Source organism: Elephas maximus, chromosome 16, assembly GCF_024166365.1.
Source record: "Elephas maximus indicus isolate mEleMax1 chromosome 16, mEleMax1 primary haplotype, whole genome shotgun sequence".
Taxonomy (NCBI): Eukaryota; Metazoa; Chordata; class Mammalia; order Proboscidea; family Elephantidae; genus Elephas; species Elephas maximus.
Window position 1 is genome coordinate 76276887 of NC_064834.1, and position 27897 is coordinate 76304783.

The 27897-nt window shown below is 43.3% G+C and overlaps 1 protein-coding gene across 5 annotated transcripts in view; it reads right to left on the reverse strand.

The window, feature by feature from the left end:
* The window catches only part of ADAM12 (ADAM metallopeptidase domain 12), a 381920-nt gene that overhangs the window by 317339 nt on the left and 36684 nt on the right, over positions 1-27897 (reverse strand). For 4 of the 5 annotated variants that reach the window (XM_049854705.1, XM_049854708.1, XM_049854704.1 and 1 more), the window contains exon 2: positions 15765-15910. In XM_049854705.1, the coding sequence (XP_049710662.1) occupies positions 15765-15910 (146 nt within the window). Of the gene's footprint in view, positions 1-15764; positions 15911-26119; positions 26597-27897 lie in introns of those variants that run through there. The other variant, XM_049854707.1, reaches the window with a different exon arrangement.

Genomic DNA, 27897 nt, shown 5'->3' on the forward strand with positions numbered 1-27897 from the left:
GAGTGTCAACCATGCTGAGGGCCTGTGCCAGGCAGGAAGGCAATAGTCCACCTCCTTTGCATGTTAGGAAAGGGAGGCTCAGCAAGGGCTAGCGATCAGCCCAAAGCCACACAGCGGGGTAGAGGCTGTGTTGGTATCTGAATCCCTACTCCACATACCATGGCATCAATCTTGCTAACAGCTGAGTTACAGACAAAGATATAAGGGGCCAGTTTACACCTGTGCCAATTCTTCTCCCCTGAGGGTTGACAGTCTTGGCTGGGTCGATCTTGTGAGGCAGGGAAATGGGCCGGAAGGGGGATTGGGGCCTACATCAGCCTCCTGTTGGCAGGCATAGCCTCGTGGGATGGTAGGTAGGGCAAGGGGTGGGGCGGGGGCCCAACTGGAAGTAAGGAGCCAGGGGGCCAGGGAGGGAAAGAACACACTAGGAACCTGAATAATCTGGAAATAATATCCTAATTGGTGAGCCACTGTACCTTTCTTACAAACCGCTCCATTCCAGGTATTTTAATAAAATTATATTCTTAAGAGGAAACATTATCTGCTGGTGTGTAAGCAGATGTAAGCTCGATGTTCCATAAGTCAGAAAGGCTAACCACCAGACCACCCAGCTGAACTCCAGGCACCACTGACTATCCTGCGCTCACTACTGCAATTTCCAGAACAATCCCTCGGAGAAAGGAGATTACTCTCCAATACCCCTTACAGTTTTTGGAAGGCCAACACTGCAGTTTCTCCACATCGTTAGTTCTTGGGTTGAGCACAGATAAAGCTGGCTTATTTTAGGGGCCCTGCTATAGAATGGTATCTGACTGGAAGAACCAGAACACCCTCAGGGAGGTAAGAAGCTGACCCTGTGAGGGGCAAAAAGAATCATGGAGATAGCAGATCCAGGTATTCCCTCTGTGCCCACTCTGACCACGTGCTCTGGGGTAGACCAGAGGCTAGCTAGCTGTATGATTTAAGCTGTGTCTCCGCAGCATCAGGCTCCTTCTCTCACGTTCACAGGCTGCATGTGCATGAATTCAATGGGTCCAGGATGCGACTCCACATCACGGAGAGGCCCAAGACTTACCATGGACAAAGGTCCAGAAAGGAGGAATTCGGCTGGAGGTCAGGAAGGGCTTCACAGGAGACGGTGCAGTTTAACCTGGGACTTCAGAGTCAGTAGGACTCGGGTCAGGAGCAAAGCACCCACTCTGGGGCACACCGAACTGGCAGTAACTGGGTGCTTTCAGAAGACGTCTGTAGCCCACTGGCAGTAGGTGATCAGATCTCAGGGGTCAAAGTCAAGCAAGTGATGAGAATCTGAAGTGAACGCACATTAGACCACATATGCTGACGTCGTTGTGTAATGTGCACAACACAGTAGGAACTCCATCTACGGTAGCTATGGTTACCGTTGTCATTTTGGGAGTCCCCTGGGTACAGGTGGACAGTGGAGTCAGAGAAGAGAATGGCATTGCCAGTGAGAGCCCGTTAGCCCAAGTGGGCCTAGGAAGAAACTCAGGAAGCCAACAGTGAAGGCAAAGTCAGGGGGAGGACTAAAACACAAGAATGAAAAACATATGAGAAGAAGCAAGAGAGAAGGGGTCTCAGGAGCCAAAGGAAATGAGGATCTCAGGGAAGGGCTGAATCAGTGTCAAGTAAGAGAGGAAATGGAAGGTTTCAGAAACTCGGAGGCCCCCCCAGGGCCCTGGCCAGAGCAGTTCTGAAGAGGTGGTGGGAGAGCAGGCTGCGACCGAGGGAGAGGAGGAGGAAGCTAAGGCAGACCACCCTCTGAGGAGCCAACTGTGAGGGGCTGAAGGGGGCGGTCACTAAGAGAAAGCCAGGCTCCATGTCCTCAGCTGTGCAGCACACCAGGCCCGATGTGCAGATGAGAAGCCACCGCTGCGATTTAATTTAGCTGCTATTCGATACCCGCTATTTGAGACGTGCAATATGCTAGGGGAAGCTTTGGTTTCATGTTTTAAACCCTCTGCCTTTCTATTTTCCATTTCACACACTATTCCCCTAATTCCATTCTCACGAGAGAGCTGGAAATTGGAAGTTTCCCGGAGCATTCACAGGCTGAGCTGCACGGAGGTCATCGCACCATCAATCACGTTTCGACATTCTTTGTCGGGTTCCAGCATTCATTTTTCCAAGACATGAAATTGGAGATAGGTCCCCAAAGAAACTTGAGACATTCGATCTCACCTTATGTTTGTGCAGTATTTTCTAGTTAACAGAATATTTTTACAGTCATTGTTTCACCTGACTCTTACAATGACCCTAAAAGGGAAGGAAATCAGTTAAGTTTTATTTCCACTTCATAGACAACAACAACAGGCAAATAACCTTGAAGCTGGAGGCTCTCCAACCTGCATAAGGCCACATTCTCTCCTTTTCTCTTTCAACTAAAACATCAGCAGCAAGGATGGCCTGATCCTGGGTTTGGAAAGGACACGCTAACATCCCAGCCAGGGTGAAGAAGGGTGGGGAAGGTGGGAAACAGAGAGAGAAAACAGCTACACACTTTTGCAGCTTTGGCTTAGGCTAGTTGACCAGCACTCCTGAGCTGGATACAGCATCCATTTCCCCTAGTACTTTGGTTCTAAACTGTGTGCTCATTTGAATCACCTTATTAGAATCATCTTTAAAACTAGATTAGAATCAGCTGGGTTCTACCCTAAACCAATTTAGTCAAAATCTGGAGGGCTGAAGCCTGGACACCCCACTATTTATGAAAGTTTCTGGGTGACATTCTGATTGCTATGCAGCCAGCGCTGAGAACCACTGTGCATGGTAGTAAGTCAATGATGCAGTGGAAACCAAGTTAAACCATGGGCACCCTTCTCTTTGGAGCCATCTGTGATGGCTCCACCACCCACTTTGACAGCCAGATCCAAACACAAAGGTTATCTTGCATGTCTCTAATCTGATGGCAAGTCCAACTGGCTCTCTTCCAAATATGTCCCCAATCTGACCGCCTTTCGCTGCCACCCGTGAGCAGGGTCTGAGTGACCTCCCTCTCCACCTTGGACAGCTGCACTGGCCTCTTCACCGCTCCCCTAGTTTCCACTCTGGGCCCCATGGTCCAGTCTTCCCATGGCTGTCAGAGCCCTCAGCTACAAGACACTCACAGACCCAGGCTCAAAGCCTTCCACCACCTTACGATCCCGGAACCACCCTATCCGGGCCCTGCTGACCTCTGCACACTCCCGCCTCTGCTCTCTGTGTTCCAGCCTCATGTTCTCTGTTCTCTCTGCCTGGATGCTTGGCCTGGATCATTGCATGGCTGGCTCACAGGTCATTTCCTTCAGATCATTACTCAAATGCCTCCTCCCCAGGGTAGACCTTTTCTGACTACCCTGTTCACAACAACGCTCCCACCTCTGACCCTCCACCCTTTGCTCTCTGCATTTTTCTTCAAAGCCCTCAGCAGCACCTGTAGTCACATGGCTGGGTGGTGTATTTCCCCCTGACACTCAGGTAGAAAATCCCTCAGGGCAGAGATGTAGCCCCAGTCTCAAGAACAGGGCCTAGTGCAAAACAAGCATGCAATAAATGCCTGCGAATGAATGAAGAAATCCCTGGGAGTCGTCAGTCATTTAGCCCAAGGTGCTCTGGGACAAAGTCCAGTGGGGCTTGCGATCAGTTTTGCCTGTTGGTCCCAAAGGTGGCCTTGAACACTGGCCTCATGGGATGAGGGTAAGCCCAGGGTGGTCTGGGGAGGGGTCTGGGGGTGGAGAGCAGGTGGCCACACTGTGATGTGCTTCATATGCTGGGCCTAGAGCTGGGCTTTGTGCTGAGGATGGCTTCAAGCTGAACCGTGGTAAGTTAGAGCTTCATTTTAGGAACATCACTCTGGCAAGTTGTCTGGAGGCAGGCCAGAGGGGACTTGGAATTTCAGGTTGCCTCTCTAAACCGTGGTGGTGCAGTGGTTAAGAGCTACGGTTGCTAACCAAAAGGTGAGCAGTTTGAATCCACCAGGCGCTCCTTGGAAACCCTATGGGACAGTTCTACTCTGTCTTATAGGGTCACTATGAGTTGGAATCGACTCGACAGTTTTTTTACGGGTTATCTCTATTCACCGCCAAAGTCCCTGAGGTCTGTGGCATTCCCAGGTAGAAGCAATCTCCTCAAGCTGCCAGTTCCTGGTTATTGGCTTTCTGATAGCCAGCCAGGTGGAAACGACAATGGGAAGTCAGATGTTGCTGGGTGATAAGGAATACCCTTCACTGTCACGAACACTGAACGTCACAGGGAAGAATAATCGCAGGGGATTCGTGGTATCATTTGACATGCCACAAAATCCAAACATTTAACTCTCAGAGAAAGAGGGCTACAGTTTATCTTCTTCTCAGGACAAACATCTGTTTTCCACAGCTGCTGTTTCAACGGTGAGGTCCTATGTGACCCACTCACCCTGACCTGGTGCCTATCTGGGCCCCTGCTGCTCCTGCAGACTTGATCCCAAGTCTGTCTACTTCTCTTGCTTCCCACACTCCAGACACACCAGGATCTTCCCTGTTTCTCGCGCACACCAGCTCTTCATAACTTACTGAGAAAGTTTCAAAGCTTACCACCTTCTTAGAGAGGTCTTTCCTGGCCAATCTGTCAAAATAAGTCTCCTCAGTTATGCCAAAAGCAAAACCCAATGCTGTAGAGTCAATTCCAACTTGAAGCGACCCTACAGGACAAAGTCGAATTGGCCCATAGGGTTTCCAAGGCTGTAATCTTTATGGAGGCAGACTGCCACATTTTTCTCCCATGGAATGGCTGGTGGGTTCAAACCGCTGCCCTTTCAGTTACCAGCTGAGCACTTAACCACTGTGCCACCAGGGCTCTGTCTTAGTCATCTAGTGCTGCTGTAACAGAAATACCACAAGTGGGTGGCTTTAACAAAGAGAAATTTATTTCTTCACAGTAAAATAGGCTAAAAGTCCAAATTCAGGGTGTCAGCTCCAGATGAAGCCTTTCTTTGTTATCCTTCTCATCAATCTTCCCCTGGACTAGGAGCGTCTCTGTGCAGGGACTCTGGGTCCAAAGGACGTGCTCTGCTCCCAGTGCCTCTTTCTTGGTGGTATAAGGTCCCCCTGTCTCCCTGCTTGCTTCTCTGTTTATACCGCAAGAGACTGCCTCAAGACACAATCCAGCCTTGGAGGTTGAGTCCTGCCTCACTAACAAAACTGTAGCCATCCTCCCTCATTAGCATCATAGAGGCAGGATTTACAAAATATAGGAAAATCACACAACACTGGGAATCATGGCCCAGCCCAATTGATACACACATTTTAGGGGGGAAATAATTCAATCCATGACAGGCTCCTCTGTCCTTGGTTAGTCTCTATAAAAGCTTGCTGTTTTTTTCTGAATGCTTATCACCAACTGCATCGATTTTATTTCATTTCCTTCACTAGAATGTAAGTGGAGAGGGGCAGAAAGCAGGTCTACTTTCTTGACTGACTGTGTACCCTGCCCTGGCACATAATAGGTGCTCAGTTAAAGACTGGCTGACTAGAAAGAAGGGGGCAAGAAATAAAACAGGAAAGTGGGAAAGCAAGAAAAAAAACCTAGAAGTCCACGTTCTGAGGTAGAAAAGGTACAGCAGTGCTGTGGAAATCTGCGCCAACACAAGCATGTTTCACACATCAAAGATGTACTCTATAAGCGCAGCTGAAAATTAAAATTTCGACTGTTGTGCTTAATAGCAACGGCAGACACACCCTTCTATACCATTAACATGTATATCATCCACCCCACAGAGAAATCCAGCAAATACGTATCATACATTAACAGACATTTACATGCATCCTTTCTCACACAGCGTCTTGGCAGTTACTCACCAAGTACAGGTCCATGCTGTAATTAGACAGCCATATGCTGGTTCCAGAAGCCCGGTGTTGAGATCAGCCCCACGGCATGACAGTGCAAGATGCTGTTCCCTAACATGCCTGGGTCCCTATTCCCTTAAATAACATTGGCAACTCAGAGTTACTGTAGTGCAGTAGGGGTGTGCCTACTACCCACATGGTTCTAGTTTTGGAGGCAGAATCCCAGGGGAGTTGGCGCATCTATCAAACAATAATGGTTTTTCCTGGCTTTCTACAAAAACGGTGCTGGTGACCCATACCCATCAGGCAGTAAGTAAGCTTGGTCAGTAGATGTGACTGGCTCCTCCACTAGCATCCTTGCGATGTGTGTGAGCTGGCTGGGGGGAACTCAGGACAAAGCTGGAGAAATCTAACTGTCCGTCCCAGTGGAGAACCCATAAACCCCTCAGTTGGGAAGCCCACAGGTCAGGTTGCCAGACAAAGTATAGGATTGTCTAGTTAAATTTGGATTTCTCATAAACAACATTTGTGTGTGTGTGTAAGTATGCCCCAAATATTGTATGGGATATACTCATACTACAAAAAAAAAAAAAAAAATCATTCCTTATCAGAAACCCAAATTTAACTGGGCATCTTGCATTTTTATTTGTAAATCGGGCAACCCTACCTAAATCAGGCCCCATTATAACTTCTACCACCCAAGAAACATTAGATTGTTCCATATCTTATATTATTAATAGCCATATATATTTTAAATAGACATACTTTCTTTTCTTAAAAAAAAAAAAAAAAACACTGGGAGGCGGGGCCAAGATGGCTGACTAGGTAGACACTACCTCGGATCCCACTTGCAACAAAGACGTGGAAAAATAAGTGAATCGATCACATACATGACAATCTACAAACCCTGACCATCAAACACAGATCTAAAGAGTTGACCTGAGTGACAGGGGAGCGAAAAGCCACTCCCTGAACCAGTGACAGCTTCTGGAATCCACGACCCGCTCCACAGCCTTGAGCCCTTGCGGTTCCCTGGTGCCGAGTGCCGGGGCTGAGAGCAGCTTGCTGAGGTGGGGGAGGCACGGGACACAGCCCTAACCCCTAGCCGCTGGGGTAACCTCCATAGACACTCAGCCAGCGCAAGCAGGCTGCACACCGATGCGGCTAATGAGAGAACAAGCAACCACGGGGAAGCAGCGACTGTTTACGGAGCCTGAAGCCAGCGTCCCAGTCAGAAAACCTTGGCGCCGGGCTTCGGACTGGGCACCGGGGAGCTGAGCATGGCACCCTGAGACGGCACGAACACGGGACGCAGCCCTAGCTCCCTGAAGTGACCTCCAGGGAAGCCCAGCCAGCGCACGCAGGCAGTGCAGCGACACGGTTGGCAGGAGGAAAAGTCACCAGGAGGCAGCAACTGCTTTTGGAGCCTGGAGTGTGGCATCCCAGCTGGGGAACGTTGGCGCTGGGTTTTGGATCGGGAGCAGAGGAACTGACCACGGCTTCTGAGACAGCACATGCACAGGACATTGGCCTGACCCTCAGGGGCAATCTCGACCCAGCCAACGCACACAGGCTACACACCCCTCGGGAATCTCAGATAAAACAGTCTTCACCAAGCAAGATAAGTAACTTTGTCTATATGCTGGGGTGCTACTCTCTCCTATCTAACTGATCCCTCCCCTCCCCTTCCCAGGAGGCTTCATTAACATTGGAATTTCCCGGGCCAGAGAGTGAAGTGCTCTGCGTGTTTTTTTTTTTTTTTTGTCTTTTCCTAACCCATTCTCCTGGCCTGAGAGAAGCAGCTACAAAAAACCCAGAGACCAAGAATCCTTCCCTGACTTCCCGAAACTGGACTAAAAATACAGAAACAGCTCCAGCCAAGCATGTGAGATCCACAGTCCTGGGCTTTCATCCCTACAGGGAACCAGGTGGCTTTTATAATGCAAAGGCAATTCTGATAGTGATCTGACTGTTACTGTTTTAGCGGATTACTGGAAAGACAAGTTTCCCAGGTCTGATATTTCTACCTATTAAACAGAGCCCTCACTGACCCACAACGGGGAACTGAGGGCTGAAGCTCCACCCAAACCACCTAACCTCCTGCCATAGGGGTCTGAGGATAGTGACATCTACCAATGTGTAGAGGTACATGCATTGGGTGCCTAAAGTACAGCTGCAGAGCCCACCCACCAAAGTGCTTTAGGAATAGAGACACACCTTCCTCACTGGCACTTGGGGGAAGCCTGTCAGCATCTTGCCCCCCGCCTGGAATGTGACCCCCTGCTGCTACTAGAATCTGGTGCACACAATTATCACCACTACTCCTCTAAGCGAATAGGTGACAGTCTACCCCACATACTCAGTGACCCAAAATCAGATTCTACTCAAGAATAGTGAATGGGTTCTTAGCCTTATATTTCTGGTAATGGCCCAAACCAGCTGATAAGAGGACATAAGTGATTCAAAGGCTACAACAATCAAGACAGCACAATCTAGTAGCCCATTTACATATACTGAAAGAAAACAAAACAAGATAAGATTCAGTAAGCAAATATGAAATAAATCATTAAAATATCTTATAGATGGCTCTGAGACAGCAGTCAATATCAAACCACATAAAGAAGCAGACCATGATTGCTTCTACAACTCCCCAAATTAAAGAATCAAAATCTTTCCCAAATGAAGATACAATCCTGGAATTGTCAGATACAGAAAATAAAAAACTAATTTACAGAATGCTTCAAGACATCAGGGATGACCTCAGAAATGAAATAACACAATCTACAGAAAAAGCCAAGGAACACACTGATAAAGCAGTTGAAGAAACCAAAAAGATTATTCAAGAACACAGTAGAAAAATTAATAAGCTGCAACAATCCATAGAGAGACAGCATTCAGAAATCCAAAAGATTAACAGTAAAATTACAGAATTAGACAACTCAATAGGAAGTCCGAGGAGAAGAATCGAGCAATTGGAATGCAGAGTGCGGGAGCTGGAGGAAAAGACAATTGACACCAATATAGTTGAAGAAAAATCAGATAAAAGAATTAAAAAAAATGAAGAAACCCTAAGAATCATGTGGGACACTATCAAGAAGAATAACTTGCCTGTGACTGGAGTTCCAGAACAAGGAGGGATGACAGAAAATACAGAGAGAACAGGTGAAGATCTGTTGGCAGAAAACTTCCCTGCCATCATGAAAGATGAAAGGGTATCTATGCAAGATGCTCATTGAACCCCATGTAAGATCGATCCAAAAAGAAAATCACCAAGACGTTATCATCAAACTTACCAAAATCAAAGATAAAGAGAAAATTTTAAAAGCAGCCAGGGATAAAAGAAAGGTCTCCTACAAAGGAGAATCAATAAGTTCTGACTACTCAGCGGAAACCATGCAGTCAAGAAGGCAATTGGATGACATACATAGAGCACTGAAGGAGAAAAACTGCCAGCCAAGGACCAATTATCCAGCAAAACTCTCTCTCAAATATGAAGGTGAAATTAAAACATTTACAGATAAACACAAGCTTAGAGAATTTGCAAAAACCAAAACAAAGCTGCAAGAAATACTAAAGGAAATTGTTTGGTCAGAAGATCAATAACATCAGATAACAACACAACACAAGGTCACAGAACAGAACATCCTGACATCAACTCAAATAAGGAAATCACAAAAAGAAATTAAAATTAATTTTAAAAAGAAAAAAATGCTCAAAAGAGGGAATCATTGAAGTCATGGTGTAAAAGATCACAATAATCAAAAAGAGGGACTAAATACACGAGGCATAGAACTGCCATATGGAGAGGAAAACAAGGCGATATAGGACAATACAAGTTAGGTTTTTACTTAGAAAAATAGGGGTAAATATTAAGGTAACAACAAAGAGGTCTAACAATTTCATAACTCAAAATAAAAACCAAGAAAAACATAACGACTCAGCAAGCATAAATTTGACTACTATGAAAATGAGGAACACACAATTTACAAAGAAAAACATCTCAGCACAAAAAAGTAAGTGGAAAAATGAAATTGCCAACAACACACACAAAAAGCAATCAAAATGACAGCACTAAACACATACTTATCTATAATTACGCTGAATGTAAATAGACTAAATGCACCAATAAAGAGACAGTCTCAGACTGGATAAAGAAACACGACCCGTCCATATGCTGCCTACAAGAGACACACTTTAGACTTAGAGACACAAACAAACTAAAACTCAAAGGATGGAAAAATATATCAAGCAAACAACAATCAAAAAAGAGCAGCAGTAGCAATATTAATTTCTGACAAAATAGACTTCAAAGTTAAATCCACCAGAAAGGATAAAGAAGGACACTACATAATGATTAAAGGGACAATTGACCAGGAAGATATAACCATATTAAATATTTATGCACCCAATGACAGGGCTGCACGATACATAAAACAAACTTTAACAGAACTGAAAAGTGAGATAGACACCTCCACAATTATAGTAGGAGACTTCAACACACCACTTTCGGAGAAGGACAGGACATCCAGTAAGAACCTCAATAGAGACATGGAAGACCCAATTGCTACAATCAAGCAACTTGACCTCATTGACTTATACAGAACACTCCACCCAACTGCTGCAAAGTATACTTTTTTTTCTAGCGCACATGGAACATTCTCTAGAATAGACCACATATTAGGTCATAAAACCAACCCTTGCAGAATCCAAAACATCGAAATATTACAAAGCATCTTCTCAGACCACAAGGCCGTAAAAGTGCAAATCAATAACAGAAAAATTAGGGAAAAGAAATCAAATACTTGGAAACTGAACAATACCCTGCTAAAAAAAGACCAAGTTATAGAAGACATTAAGGAGGGAATAAAGAAATTCATAGAACGCAACGAGAATGAAAACACTTCCTATCAAAACCTCTGGGACACAGCAAAAGCAGTGCTCAGAGGTCAATTTATATCGATAAATGCACACATACAAAAAGAAGAAAGAGCCAAAATCAGAGAACTGTCCCTACAACTTGAACAAATAGAAGGCGAGCAACAAAAGAATCCATCAGGCACCAGAAGAAAACAAATAATAAAAAGTAGAGCTGAACTAACTGAAATAGAGAACAGAAAAACAATTGAAAGAATTAACAAAGCCAAAAGCTGGTTCTTTGAAAAAATTAACAAAATTGATAAACCATTGGCCAGACTGACTAAAGAAATACAGGAAAGGAAACAAATAACCCAAATAAGAAACGAGATGGGCCATATCACAACAGACCCAACTGAAATTAAAAGAATCATATCAGATTATGATGAAAAATTGTACTCTAACAAATTTGCAAACCTAGAAGAAATGGATGAATTCCTGGAAAAACACTATCTACCTAAACTAACACAATCAGAAGTAGAACAACTAAATAGGCCCATAACAAAAGAAGAGATTGAAAAGGTAATCAAAAAACTCCCAACAAAAAAGCCCTAGCCCGGACGGCTTCACTGCAGAGTTCTACCAAACTTTCAGAGAAGAGTTAACACCACTACTACTAAAGGTATTTAAAGCATAAAAAATGATGGAATACTACCTAACTCAGTCTATGAAGCCACCATATCTCTGATACCCAAACCCGGTAAAGACATCACAAAAAAAGAAAATTACAGACCTATATCCCTCATGAACATAGGTGCAAAACTCCTCAACAAAATTCTAGCCAATAGAATTCAAAAACATATCAAAAAAATAATCCACTATGACCCAGTGGGATTTATACCAGGTATACAAGGTTGGTTTAATATTAGAAAAACCATTAATGTAATCCACCATATAAATAAAACAAAAGACAAAAACCACATGATCTTATCAATTGATGCAGAAAAGGCATTTGACAAAGTCCAACACCCATTCATGATAAAAACTCTCAGCAAAATAGGAATTGAAGGAAAATTCCTCAACATAATAAAGGGCATCCATACAAAGCCAACAGCCAACATCATTCTAAATGGAGAGAGCCTGAAAGCATTTCCCTTGAGAACGGGAACCAGACAAGGATGCCCTTTATCACCGCTCTTATTCAACTTTGTGCTAGAGGTCCTAGCCAGAGCAATTAGGCTAGACAGAGAAATAAAGGGCATCCGGATTGGCAAGGAGGAAGTAAAATTATCTCTATTTGCACATGACATGATCTTATACACAGAAATGCCTAAGGAATCCTCCAGAAAACTACTGAAACTAATAGAAGAGTTCGGCAGAGTCTCAGGTTAAGATAAACATACAAAAATCACTTGGATTCCTCTACATCAACAAAAAGAATATCAAAGAGGAAATAACCAAATCAATACCATCTACAGTAGCCCCCAAGAAGATAAAATACTTAGGAATCAATCTTACCAAAGATGTAAAAGACCTATACAAAGAAAAGTACTAGTGCAAGAAACTAAAAGGGACCTACATAAGTGGAAAAACATACCTTGCTCATGGATAGGACGACTTAACATAGTAAAAATGTCTATTCTACCAAAAGCCATCTATACATACAATGCACTTCCGATCCAAATTCCAATGACACTTTTTAATGTGATAGAGAAACAAATCACCAACTTCATATGGAAGGGAAAGACGCCCTGGATAAGTAAAGCACTACTGAAAAAGAAGAAGAAAGTGGGAGGCCTCACTCTACCTGATTTCAGAACGTATTATACAGCCACAGTAGTCCAAACAGCCTGGTACTGGTACAACAACAGACACATAGACCAGTGGAACAGAATTGAGAACCCAGATATAAATCCATCCACATATGAGCAGCTGATACTTGACAAAGGCCCAGTGTCAGTTAATTGGGGGAAAAGATAGTCTTTTTAACAAATGGTGCTGGCATAACTGGATATCCATTTGCAAAAAAATGAAACAGGACCCGTACCTCACACCATGCACAAAAACTAACTCCAAGTGGATCAAAGACCTAAACATAAAGACTAAAACAATAAAGATCATGGAAGAAAAAATAGGGACAACATTAGGAGCCCTAATACAAGGCACAAACAGAATACAAAACATTACTAAAAAGGACGAAGAGAAACCAGATAACTGGGAGCTCCTAAAAATTAAACACCTATGCTCATCTAAAGACTTCACCAAAAGAGTAAAAAGACCACGTACGGATTGGGAAAAAATTTTCAGCTATGACATCTCCGACCAGCGCCTATCTCTAAAATGTACATGATTCTGTTAAAGCTCAACCACAAAAAGACAAACAACCCAATCAAAAAGTGGGCAAAGGATATGAACACGCACTTCACTAAAGAAGATATTCAGACAGCTAACAGATACATGAGAAAATGCTCTCGATCATTAGCCATTAGAGAAATGCAAATTAAAACTACGATGAGATTCCATCTCACTCCAACAAGGCTGGCATTAATCCAAAAAAACACAAAATAACAAATGTTGGAGAGGCTGTGGAGAGATTGGAACTCTTATACACTGCTGGTGGGAATGTAAAATGGTACAACCACTTTGGAAATCTACCTGGCATTTTCTTAAAAAGTTAGAAATAGAACTACCATACAACCCAGAAATCCCACTCCTGGGAATATACCCTAGAGAAATAAGAGCCTTCACACGAACAGATATATGCACACCCATGTTTACTGCAGCACTGTTTACAATAGCAAAAAGCTGGAAGCAACCAAGGTGCCCATCAACAGATGAATGGTTAAATAAATTATGGTATATTCACACAATGGAATACTACGCATCAATAAAGAACAGTGAGGAATCTGTGAAACATTTCATAACATGGAGGAACCTGGAAGGCATTATGCTGAGTGAAATTAGTCAGATGCAAAAGGACAAATACTGTATAAGACCACTATTATAAGTTCTTGAGAAACAGTATTAACTGAGAAGAACACATTCTTTTGTGGTTACAAGAGGGGAGAGGGAGGGAGGGTGGGAGAGGGTTATTTAAACTGATTAGTTAGTTTTTTTTAGTTAGTAGATAAGGAATACCTTAGGTGAAGGGAAGGACAATACTCAATACAGGGAAGGTCAGCTCAACTGGACTGGACCAAAAGCAAAGAAGTTTCCTGAATAAACTGAATGCTTTGAAGGTCAGCGGACCAAGGGTGGGCGTTTAGGGACTATGGCTTAAAGGGACTTCTAAGTCAATTGGCATAATAAACTATTATGAAAACATTCTGCATCCCACTTTGAACAGTGGCGTCTGGGGTCTTAAATGCTAACAAGTGGCCATCTAAGATGCATCAATTGGTCTCAACCCACCTGGATCAAAGGAGAATGAAGAACACCAAGGTCACATGATAACTAAGAGCCCAGGACAGAAAGGGCCACATGAACTAGAGACTTACATCATCCTGAGACGAGAAGAACTAGATGGTGCCCAGCCACAACTGATGACTGCCCTGACAGGGAGCGCAACAGAGAACTCCTGAGGGAGCAGGAGATCAGTGGGATGCAGACCCCAAATTCTCATGAAAAGACCAGACTTAATGGTCTGACTGAGACTAGAAGAATCCTGGCGGTCATGGTCCCCAAACCTTCTGTTGGCCCGGGACAGGAAACATTCCCGAAGGCTACTCATCAGACATGGAAGGGACTGGACAATAGGTTGGAGAGAGATGCTGATGAAGAGTGAGCTACTTGTATCAGGTGCACACTTGAGACTGTATTGGCATCTCCTGTCTGGAGGGGAGATGGGAGAGAAGAGATGGTTAGAAACTGGCAAAACAGTCAAGAAAGGAGAGACTGGAAGGAGGGAGCGGGCTGGCTCATAAAGGGGAGAGTAAATGCGAGTATGTAGTAAGGTGTACATAAGCTTGTATGTGACAGACTGACTTGATTTGTAAACTTTCACTTAAAGCACAATAAAAATTATTTAAAAAAAAAAAAAACACTTGGTTCCCCTTTTCCCCCATCTATCAGATTGCTCCTATTTTGCAGAATAATGGCATGAGGTTTTCTTTAATATGTACTGTTTTTCTTCCAGGAAACACCATCAATACTACCAAGCTTGACTTGTACTTCGTATATTTAATTTGCAACAGTCTCCATGAAACAGAAATATTTTAGAAGTGCAGACTTGGCATTTGGAACCTATAATTACATCACCAACCTTTCTTAATAAACAAACAAAAAAAAAACTTTAATAGTTTAAATTGCATACCTCTCTGGAAAATAAGTTAACAATAGATCATAATATCATTACTCACATAAAGGTGATCTACTGCAACCCTTCTAGAAAGCTTCAGGGGATTTTTTGCAATCTCAACTGCTCTTTTAAAAAATATGTTTCCAATTACGAAAAATGATCTAAAAATACTTCCCCATAACACAAGGACAAAGCCATCTGTATGATCTCCCCCAAGAGCTCATATTTCTATGGATTATATCACTTCCCAATTTTCCTACAAGTCCTGAAATTTAAGAAAGACATGTCGATTTGGCAGAAAACACTCATCTAAATAGTACATTGAATCACTGAGCTTCAATTATTTTTCTATTATTCGCTTACATCACACGAGGCTCAAAGCAAACGTGTCAAAGTAAACCAGAGTCTAAAACTGCATGAAAACTTATTATAAACACTTTTTATAAAGACGCGTAAAACCATTTCTACCAATAATCGATCAATAAAAGTAAAAAATGTTGATGAAATATACGTGGATATAGAAAAATGCCTGGCACTCAAGCAAAACACAGAAGTTGCATATCTGAGAAGGTCATCATGGCTGTTCGGTAGGGAAATAACTTTCAGTTGGTGAGAATAATCAGCAGAACTGCTATGTCAAAATTGGTTTGTGTTTTATCTTCTTAGGCATAAAGCTTGCGTGGAGGATAAAGTTAGCATTAAAATGAGTAAAGAGAAAACTTGAATAAAAGAATATGAAGACAGTGTGATTTCAAAACTTTAGTGGTCTTAAAGTGGAGGAGAAAAAGCCTGACCTTTGAGTCCATGCCCTTTGTGGGGTCCCCGAAGTCTCCGAAGTCTCTGTTCAAAAGGGAGGCGCTGACGACTTGGTAAGCTTCTTTCTGGTCCCTCCTTTGGGTCGGCTGCACGGAAGGCAGTAATTTACTTCCCACGCTCACCCCTAGATCAAAAGGAAAACAGGTCAGCTTTTCATTCCAGGGGGAAGAGGTCGGCATCCAAAGCTTATTATATAAATGATTCAGGGAAACTATTCGGAAACTGAATAAACCCAGAGAAACACTATAATGTATTAAATCACATAAGTGTTAAAACTGATGAGTTCTCGGTGAATTTAGTTATAAAACTTTGTAACTTAAAGGAAGAAAAAGAAGTTCTTTGTTTTCCTTCAAGACTTTCAGCCTGTGCTGAGTTACTATCATAGTCGACGTAGATAATTCACTTCAAAAAGCAACAAAATGCCCAAACAGTGAATTCTTCAAATGATAAACTGATGCTTTTACCTCAGATCAGCTCACTATTAAAAGTCTCAGGGCCTTCGTGCCTTAAGACTAAATACCCATTTACTTAAGTCACCGTGAGTCTGTTAAACACAACGCCAATTTTCCCCTCTGTACTTACAGGACCTAATTTTATATGCTTCAGTAAGTGACTCTATAGACAAAATTAACTTGCCAGTTCAGACTGACTAGACTGGTTTATGTAAAGAGAAAAAAAAAGTCATTCAATAAACTATTATATGATCTTGTTTCTCGGTGTTTTGTCTGTCGGACAAGTTAATAAACCTACACAGGTCCAACTTCGCCCATCCCCATAAACAATCCTAAAGGCAAGTGGAACATTCTTCCCTTCTGGAGAGTTTATCGTTTTCTTCACAAATACGGTCATTTCTCTGGGCCTCTTGCCAATGAGGTCATGCTCCTGCTATTTGGGGTGACCACACTATGCCCCTCAAGGTAAAGGATGGTCCCTTTCCCTCACACGTTATTCCCATTTCTTCATCCAGTACTCGTAATTTTCAGATCTGAGTCATAATAGCACAGTTTTAAGTTACTAAAGAGTTTGCATTTATTGGGCACAAATGGTATTGAAATTTTAATCCTAGACATTTTACAGTTCCCCAAATACCTTTAAACCCACACCATTTTATCATTTTCGATGTGGAAGTCTGCAGTTATATTTAGGTTACAAAAGGATTACTGCTCGGGTATTCACGGGCTGACACAGCCTCTCCAGAAGATTCTCAAGCAGTCACAAAGCATTTAAAACACCCTGCGATTGATGACCGAGGGAACAGGACCAGGGGTGAACCGAAAGCTAGAGACATGGCTGGTGGCAGAAGGGGTTAGCTGGGCTGCTTGGCATGTGGGGAGGAAGAGGACAAGGCTGTGGGTACAGGCTGAGGAAGGAGGTGAGAGTGTATGATGCTCAGGGCTGAGATGAGCTGAGTCTTCCGGGATGAACCTGGATTCAAGAGATGAGGGTTCTGATAATGTGAACACAGGGGGCTGTGGGATTAGCAGAGGGCTGGCTGGAGGAGGAAAGAATGGGCTGTTTGAATGGAAGACACCAGAAGTCCTTCCCCTGGCTGCAGAGGTGGCAGCCATTGGCAGCATGGAGTTCCTGAATAAAGGGACCTCCTCCCATGGCTTGAGTTCATGCCCTCTGGTGTGTTCAAGAGGGTGTGTGGCATTACTAGAAGCCACGACTTTACAGTAAGAGCTGCAGGAGCATCAGCACCATCTTGACCATAGGTTAGCTGTGATCCTTGGTCCAGTTGTTTGCCCAACTGTTTGTTCATTCACTCACTCACTCACTCATTCATTCAACAAGTCCTGTATTTATTAACTGTCCACCTTCTGACAGGCACTGTTCTAGGTGCTCAGGATCTGATGTCTTCCACTCAAATAGCCCCTTCTTCCTGCTTCAGGCCAATCCCTCAAGTGTCCACAGACATTACCTCCAGGAGCCAGTCCCCTCTGTCCACACTGCTGGAACCCTCACCTCTTAAATACAACATCACCCTAGAAGACTCAGCTCATCTATGTCCCGTGCACCTAACAGCAGGTCACAGATGAAGCTGCCACGGTGGGAGACAGACTAAATAAACGCAACCACTGCAGGGGGCAGCACTGGCCACAAAGCAGCAGGGGGACACTTGGCACCGTCTCTGTAACTCTCCTGTCAATCTAAAATGGTTTCCAAACAAAGTTAGTAAGAAGGATAAGGTGGTATGTAGTGGTGCCCGGGAGGGGTCTCTTGATGGGGCAGGGCTTAACCAGGCAGCAGGGCTCTGGGCAGCCTGGCAGGAATCAGAGTTACTTTTGGGGAGAGTCTTCCTTGCTGGTTACTCAAAGAGCCATGGGAAGAGTATGTCAGCTCTTCTTTTCTATAATATGGGGCAGAGTGTGGTGAGGCCAGGGAGGTCACCATGCCGAGAGCCCAGTTCATCATCTGGGCTAGGGAACTGCTCAAGCAATGTCAACAGGTTTCATCACTATCACTCTCTCAGCTTTGCCAAGTCCCAGGGCTCTTTCTCAGGACCCTCGGTGGAATTCACACGTTGGAATGTACAGAAACAAGGCAATTCTGAGGTAGTTACACAGCTCCTGCAGAGCCAAACCACTCAGTGCAATTAACTGAGCTGAGTTTACATGGGCGCTGGCCTGCCGCTTGAGTCGGATTACGCAGGCTTTGAAATACCAGCAATGACCAAGTGGGAACCACAGACCCATCTGAACTCTGCCCTCCACCACTGAAAACCATGCCAAGCGCTGACAGTTACCACGGGCATTATTTTAATCTTCTGAAAAGTAGGGCAACGCTGTTCAGAAAAGGGCTGTGAGCATATTTACGTTTCTTTTACACAAATGAACCGGCTTGATTATAAGCTGCTCCTGGCAATTCTGTGAGTTAAGTCTCCAACACAAGTGAGTTGTTAAATTGAGTAGCTAATTGCAAATCCAATTGTTAAGGGCCTGTTAACTCAGGCCAAGGAAGGGTTCCAAAACTGTTCTTGGTGAACTGGAGTCTTGTACCACCTCCCCACTCAGCATGAGCAGGGAGGACAGGTATTTCAGCCGAGACTCCATAGGGCCTGGAAGATTTGCACCCAGGCCTCAGAGACTTGGAGAAAAAGTCTGTGTGTTTAGTGGAGCAGCTGTATGTCTGTCTAAGAGGGAAGGGGATGAAATCCAGGTCTTCTGGCTGAACCAGCATGATGACTTGGCCAGCAGGGAACTAAGAGAGGCGGCAACTCTACATCCTTGACTTTGAGGAAACTTGGGAGGAGAAAAGACCTGGCAATCTGCTCCCATAAAGATTATAGCCTAGGAATCCCATATGGAGCAGTTCTACTCTGTCCTGGAGGGTTGCTATGAGCTGGAACTGACTTGATGGCACACAGCAACAGGGAGGCCTCAGTGGTCTGGTGGTAGAATTCTCGCCTCCCATGCAGGAGAGCTGGGTTTGATTCCCAGCCAACGCACCTCATGTGCAGCCACCACTTGCCCGTCATTGGAGGCTTGTGTGTTGCTAAGAGGCCGAACAGGTTTCAGGAGAGCTTCCAGGCTAAGACGGACTAGGAAGAAAGGCCTGACAATCGACTTCCAAGAATCAGCCAATGAAAACCCTTTGGATCACAACAGTCTAACCCCCAGCCAATCATGGGGATGGCGCAGGACTGGGCAGCATTTCATCCTGCTCTGCATGAGGTTGTGTGAGTTGAAGTTGCCATGAGTCAGGGCCAACTCAGGGCAGCTGGCAACAGCAAGGGAGGCCATAGCAGGGCCTCCCGTTTGGCAATCGGGCTGAGCTTACACAAACCAAAGAACATCTTAGCTCTTGGGCTTGGTGGCAGAAAAGACACAGCATTTAGCCTCCTGAAGGCAAAACATCCAACAACTGAACACTACCCTTTTGCCCTACATATTCCCACATCTTAATCCAAGAGAAGTTCTTTTTGGCTAATTTTCTTCCTCCTCTAAGAGGCTTTTATTTCTAAATATTCCAAGAAGAATTCAGAGGCAGACTGTGCCAGCACTTGCAGGATGTCATACAACCTTTTTAAGCGATTGAGTAACTACACTATTTGCTGAGTACAGTATTTATTATCTGTGTACATGGATAACGAAGCCATCTCTCAACTTTTTAATTGGTCGCACAATATCCCCCCCAAGCAGTATCTGCAGTCAGAATATCATCTCTTATGAGCTTTGCTTATGTATTTATACACTGGTATTTCTTTTAGATGATGCAAATAAAAATTTTATTTGTGCTGCATGGATAAAAAAATAGACAGAATAAATTATACACAGCTGTGAGATATCAGAATGGATTTTATGGAGCAATCTTGTTGACAAACCATAAAAGTACGTCTTGAATGATGTGTATATTCAAGCCCCAGAAACCCAGATAAAAAATATGACCTTATAAAATAGACAGTTTGCATACATTTTGTTTTTCATAATAGTGGGGCATCAACAAAACTCACAGCTACCTAGGTAAAAATGTTGATAACTCAGACTGGGGAAGGGATTTCCGGCTTTTTCGTCTTTGGGGAACCTGGCATACTGTCTTCTTTTCTGATAAAATGGCAATTTGCTTCAGCACGAGAGTGGAAAGAAGTGCATTTACATGATCTGGTGTCTAACACAACTGTCTTCTGGAAAGATCAACTCTGCCTCCCACGGGTTGTGTGTGTGCCTACTTGGTCTGTCTCCTTGTCTGTTTGTCATCTTCAAACTCAACTAAAGGCTGGTTAAGAGGGTAGTAATAAGCCCTGTTTCCCAAGTAAGAACCTTTGCAGCAATGGCTTTAAAGGTCATAAAAAAGTCAGCAAAGAAGATACCCTTAAAAGTGACTCCCGATCCCCTGCCAGGTTACCCAGAATCTGGGTGCCTGTGTAAGTCCTGCTCCACACACCCTTTCCTCGCCTGGGTTATCAAGTCCATTCCACCCTGATGCCCATCTCCAGGCTTCACATCACCAGGGGTGAGGACTTTTAGGACAGCTCAGAGATACCTGGACAATGAACATCTTGGAGCCATGAGACCTGGCCCTGGTCCTGATTCCTCCTCAACTTATAGCCCTTCAAAGTCTGCATCTGACGTTCTACCTTCTATGAAATGGGAGCCACATTCTCTCCCCTCACTATTTTTACTGGGTTAAGGAAACTCAAATGAGTCAATTCAGTAAATGGGCCTTCATAAAGCTTAATGCATAAAACCAGTGGAGGATATCAGAATCCAAGTTTCCAAACTTTTAGGCAATGTCTGTCTAACCAAACCACACTACAAGTGGGAAAATGACAACAACATACCGAAAATTACAAAATTCAAGGGTATAGGTGTCTGCTGGTATTCACCTGAGCCACCCAGTAGGCAGTGGAGAAATAAACCCTAATGAGATTACTAGGCAAGAAAAAACTCAAACATCAGACCTGGAAATCTGGCTTTAAAGAGAAATCATTACCAACACCTACATGAAACCTAAGAGAGAAGATCAATCTGAGATGCCAAAAGTCGAATTAAGATAAACGGTCATTTGAAAATCTGGTGAAAGAAAAGTTGAGGTGGTTATCATGAGCTACCAAAAAAGCCAGAGGAAAGGGCCTGAGAAACTCATAAGGCATTTTTCTTGGCCCTGGATATCTGTGACCTAAAGAAAATCTTACAGAACTGACTGGGCAGCTCCTCGTTTCAGAGTAATAAATGGTACAATGCTTCCATGAAGGGTAAAAGTACTTCCTTGGTTCAGATTTGCATCTGCAATCGTAACCAATTAGCAATGTCATTCTTTCGCCTCATCTGCAGGTTCCCTGAGTGAAAATCAGTGATGCAATTTTAAGATACTATAGCTCAAGAGCTCATAGAAGAACCAATAGCAAGAGCTGGTCTGAAGAGAGTAACTTTACAGTAGAAAAATCTGACCAACCCTACACCTCAGCCAGCTGATCAAGGTCAACATCAATAGAAGTAAATCTCATTGGTAGTATGTAGTCTTACATGATGTGAAGAAAATGGCACTTTATCTCTGTAATATGTGTTTTTTGTTTATTACTCCCCAAATTCCATAACCCAAGTCTAATCATGAGAAAAACATCAGATAAATTCCAATAGACAGGCATCCCACAACGTGCCTGACCAGTCCCCCTCAAAACTGTTACGGTCATCAGTAACAAGGAAAACCTGAGAAACTGTCACAGCTAAGAGGAACCTAAGGAGACGTGACAACTAAATGTAATGTGGTATCCTGGGTTGGATCCTGGGACAGAAAAAAGACATTAGGTAATAACTAACAAAATATGAGTACAGACTTTAGTTAATAAACAAGGTAATCAAAATTGGTTCATTAATTGTATCATGCTAATGTAAGATAACAGGGAAACCTAAGGGTGGGGTATATGAGAATTTTCTGTACAATGTTAATTTTTCTGTAAATCTAAAATAACTCTAAAAAATAAAGTCTATTAATAATTGGCAAATGTTGTGTCATATATAACAACAACAACAACAAAGAGTAGCCGCTGAGGCTGCTTACAGACAACGAAACACCTCATGGGATTTGATTTTTTGGTTTGGAGGTTTGGGGTCATGGTTTCATGACATATCCCAATTGATTGGCCTAATATTGTGTTTAGTGCTTCTGTTCTACCATCTAGTTCACTGCACAGTGTCTGGGGTCTTAAAAGCTTATGTGTAGCCATTCAACGTACAATTGATCTCTATATGCCTTGAGCAACAGAGGAAGGAGCTAATTGTCTCCATGAACAACCACCGCCCTTGCCATGAGACCAGAAGAACTAAATGGTGCCCAGCTACCACTAATGAATGTTTTGATCAAACATTCTGTAAGAGAATCCTGATCAAAAGGGGGAAAGTGAAACAGAATTTCAAATTCTCATGGACTCCAGACTCCCTGGAGCCATGGAAGCTGGATGAACCCCTGAAACTATCGCCCTGAGATAATCTTTAAACCTTAAACTAAAAATATCCCCCGAATTCTTCTTTAAACCAAACAAAGTTGTTGTTATTGTATGCTGTCGAGTCCATTCCAAGTCATAGCGGTCCTACACAACAGAGTAGAACCGCCCCATGGGGTTTCTAAGGCTATAATCTTTATGGGAGCAGATTGCCACATCTTTCTCCTGTCGAACAACTGGTAAATTTAAACCACTGACCTTTCAGTTATCAGTCAAGCACTTAACCACTGTGCCACCAGAGCTCTTCCAAAACAAACATTAGTTTAGCTTAATTAGTAAAGAATGTCTTCCTTGAGCACTGTGCTCTTTTAAAGAACTATTATATGAAATCAAATTGTCAACAGCAACTTGAAAGATTAAACAGGAAGTTTATGTTAAGGGGGGAGGAACAATTCAGAAAGAGAGCGTGAAAATGGTTACACAACTCAAAGAATGTAATCAATGTCACTGAATTGTACATGTAGACATGGTTGAATTGGGTTAAGTTCTGCTGTGCAAACTTTCAACAACAAAAATATATTTAAAAATTCTATTTAATAAAAAAATTTTGAAGTTAATTTGAATCTTGCAAGGATCATCGTGTTGCTCTGGAGCAGTTCAGTATCAGAGGAATCTGAGATGACTAGTTGTCATGGATTGACCTGTGTCCATCCAAAATGTGTGCCAACTGGGCTGGACCACCATTCCCAGTACTGTGTAATTGTTCACCATTTTGTCATCTGATGTCATTTTCCTATGTGTTGTAAATTCTACCTCTATGATGTTAATGAGGCAGGATTAGAGGCAGTTATGTTAATGAGTCAGGACACAATCTACAAGATTAGGTTGGGTCATGTCGTCAATCTCTTTTGAGATATGAAAGAGAGAAGCAAGCAGAAAGACAGAGGACCTTATTGCCACTGAGCAAGAAGAGCCAAGAGCATGCATCCTTTAGACTTGGAGGTCCCCGCGCTGAAAAGCTCCTAGTCCAAGGGAAGACTGATGACAAGGACCTTCCCCCAAAGCCAGTAGAAAAAGAAAGCCTTCGCATGGAACGGGCGCCCTCAATTCAGACACCTATTCCACTAGAGAGTGAGAGAATAACCTTCTGTTTGTTGAAGTCATCCACTCGTACTACTTCTGTTTCAGCAGCACTAGATAACTAAGACACTGGTTATCACTGAAGGCTCCAAATACCAGCAAACTGGAGTGCTTGCCAGTGACCTCCAAAGAATGAACACTATAGGACTGCTCTTCCAACACTGCTCTTTATTCAGGCAGAAGAAAAGATGCAGTAACTGCAGGCAATCTAAGAGCACAGAGTAGCTAATTAACAAGGTGTCCTTGAGTATAAGAAGGCTGACACGTAAAAGAGTTTATCCTTAAGTATTTAAAGGCCTGTTAAATACTCCAGAGTGCTCTAGAGAACAGAAACAAGTTGAGATAAAACCTTACCATTGTTGGATTATTGGCTACAGGGCTCTGGGATAGTGCAGGGATGGGAAGGAGGATCTGCCACTTGGTCTGGGAAGGTGACACCCAGTGACTGTCACACAAAGACATTGATAAAAGGGTGCTGAAAGAGAATCCAGATCCTCTCAGAATCTAAGACTGAAGCTACCCACGCTGGCAGGCGAAATTACCAAGGTGCAGCCTGGTAGCAGGGAAGCAGACGTCAAATTTTGGATCAGAAGACACGCCCTGCATCTAACGCATGCTATGTATGTATGACCGTGGGAAAGCTATCTGCGTTCCTCGATACTCAGATTCTTTTCGTGTTGAACAAGGCCATGAACCACCGTCTGCCACAAAGGGCTAGCAAGAAGATCAAGTGAGATCATGAATGCAAAAATGTATGTGGACGCCATTCAGTTTAGTTTTTTTGTTCAAATCAGTTTGGGAAAAAAAAAAAAACACAAAAATGTTCTTGCCTGTTTTCTTTGAGTGTTGGGGCTATGAAGTTATGTTTTTCCTCTTTACATTGCTAAGCATTTCTGATTTTCCTATAATCAGCACATCCTACTTTCATAATGAGAAAAATAAACTTTAAAAAAATCAATCATTTGGACTCATGATGACAAACCAACTCATTGAAAGGATTACTTTCTAACCAGCTTTGCTGGCATCAGAGATACTCACCCTTGGGCAAGCTAGAGGGCAGAGCCTATTTGGAAATAAGACCAATCAAATACTATGGGTCAATTACAATTCTGAAAAGTTGTTTTATATGTCGTTTCAAAATTCAAAGAAAGCTAGTTATAGCTTCGCATAATCGTTCCAAATGGACTCATACCCCAAGCACAAGTTGTCTTTACTGTACGTAAGCACAACTTTTTATGCCCAAAGTGGGGAGCAAAATCATTTACCACATTCACTGATATTTTTCTACCCATTTGCTGGTTTTTGGAAGCTAATAAGGATCCCATTTCACAAACGGTGAACCTGAACTACAGATGAACATGGGTATTTTCCTAAAGTTGCCCCATAAATAAATGGCAGAATTAAGGGCAAAATCCAAGCCCCTTGCATATCTAATGCATTGATCTTGTAAAGACATGCTACAGAAATTCATTTTTAATACTTTTGGAGGAGGGGAGGGAGAATTCTGCAATGTTTTCTTTGCCAAAAAAAAAAAAAAAAATGATGTAGAAGAGAAAAGGGAACTAATTATATGAAATCTATACCCTAGGAACAGTTTTTGGAAGTTGACAGCAACAGGAATAACAATGGAAACCAAATCATTCCATTCACTATTGTAAACCTATTAAAAGGAATTAAACAACAACAAAGTAATTGTGCCTCTACGCCGAGGACCTGATCTCACTGACCAGCCCTCTCTATATACTTGCTGTGGCCTCTGGTATCGCTGACCGTGATCTGAAATACACACTCACTTTGGCAGCTCTTAAATCTGGTTTTCTTCCACTTCTCTGACCACTCTGCCTTTATCCACTCACTCTTCTTTCTCCAACTTCCTTCCATTGACGATCCCCCATCTCAGATCCTGGCCATCTTCCTTCCTACCCTTGCCGATTCTGACTCATAGCAACCCTATAGGACACAGGAGAACTGCCCAGAGGGTGCCCTTGGCTGTAATCTTTATGGAAGCAGACTGCCATATCTTTCTCTCACAGAGCAGCTGTGGGTTCAAACTGCTGACCTTTTGGTTAGCAGTCAAGCACTTAACCACTGTGCTACCAGGGCTCCTTACTCTCTACCCCTACCATCTCTCAAAGGACTCATTAATTTTTAATCTAAGGTGGCCCAAGTCAATGTTTTTCCATCTGATCATTCCCCCAATCACAGACCATGTTCCCGTATCTATGGGACATTTTCATTTCAATGTCATGCGCCCATCACGACCTCAGACTCAACATGTTTAAAATCAAAGGTTTCATCTCCATCCCTCACCTAAAATCCGAAAATGTATTTTCCATCTCACACGTCAACACCACCACTCTTCTACCTCAGCTCCTTAGGTCACATGGCTGCTGTCTTCTTCAACGCTGTTCTCTTCTCATTTTTTCAAGTCACAACTCCGACGGAGTATTTTGTGCTTTGCTTTTGCTCCCTTTTGTTTTCTAAAAGCCTTCTAATTCTTCCTTCTTCCCATCATCTTAAAAGAGAGGGACGTCTGATAAAAACAAATCTCTAAGGTAGGGGTTCCCAGCAAGAGAACATCAATGTAAATGCCCTAGAGCAGTGAAGAAGTTGGTGAGTTCTAGCAACAGAAAGGCCATCAGCATGGCTAAAATGGGAAGAGCTAGGGAACGGGAGAGTGGTGTGGGCAGAAGTACAGGAGGTAGACAGGCTCCACACTGTGGCAGATCTTCCAAGGCAGAGTTTGGATATTAGTCTTGAGTGCAATAGGAAGCCATTCCAAGGCCTTCAAGCAGAGTAAATCTAATTCACATTGGAAACATTCTCTACCTGACGATGAGTTGTAGGAAGTCTGGAAAAGAATGAGAGCTATGCATAGGACCCAAGTGAAGTGCTAAGCATAGAATACACGATGAATAAGCATTTATTTCTACGATGGTGAACACAAATTGAGTAATTACTATGCATCAAGCCCCATTATAACCCTTTACAAGTGTAACTTGCTTACACCTAACAACAGCCCTTTGATATTTATCCCCATTTAACAGATGAGGCAGGAGCCCTGGCGGTGCAACAGTGAAGTGGTTAGCTGCTAACCCAAAGGTTGCTGGTTCAAACTCGCCCAGCATCTCCAGGGGAGATGAGCTGATCCTGTGAAGATTACAGCCTAGGAAACCCTATGGGCCAGTTCTACTCTATCACATGGGGTTTCTATGAGTTGGATTGACTTGATAGCACCTAACAACAACAACAGATGAAGAACTGAAGTACAGAGAAGTTAAGCTATTTGTCCAGTGTCACACAAATCATGAGGTTGGGAGACCAGCTCAGCCAACTTCTAGGATCCATACTCTCAGCTGCACTACATGATAAATAATCACTCTGGCCAGGACCTCTTCCTGAGTCCAACAAGGTCTGAACTTCATCTGACGGCGTCATCTTGCTCACTCTGCTGCAGCCACACTGCCTGCCCTTCTGACCTACATTCTCTGTCCTACCTCGTGTCCTTAGCATCTGCTGCTTCCTTGGCTGAGAAGGTTCTACTCTCAAACCTTCTCACAGCCCACAAATCATACCATTCAGGTCTCTGCTGAAATGTGACCACCTCAGAGAGGCCGTGTCATTAAGCTTCCTTACTCTCAACCCCAGTTTCTCTGGAGTGCATCTTTCTATTTTGTTCCTCTCATAGCTCTGCATAGCATCTGAACTTGTTTTATTTATCCGTTTGTCCATATTCACCCCTCCCTATTCCAAAACAGGGGACTAGATAGTCAGGACTGTGTCAAATGCACTGCTAGAGCCTCAGGTGCTGGCAAATATTTGTCCAACCAACAATTATTAAACAAATTCACTGTGTACATGGCTTTGTTGTGGTCACAGTGACATGGTGGGGACTTGGGGCTTGGGTCTTATCTTAGAGGTTCAGCTGGGTGATTATTTTTAAGTTGCCCAGCAACGCAGGGTCCCTTGCAGGTTGATACACACAAAGCAAGCCCACAAAAGCCTTATTTATAAGCCAGAATTCCAATTTACTTATTTTTAATGGAAAAGAACTGCCAAGCCAACCCGAATCCGCATCTCAAACATTT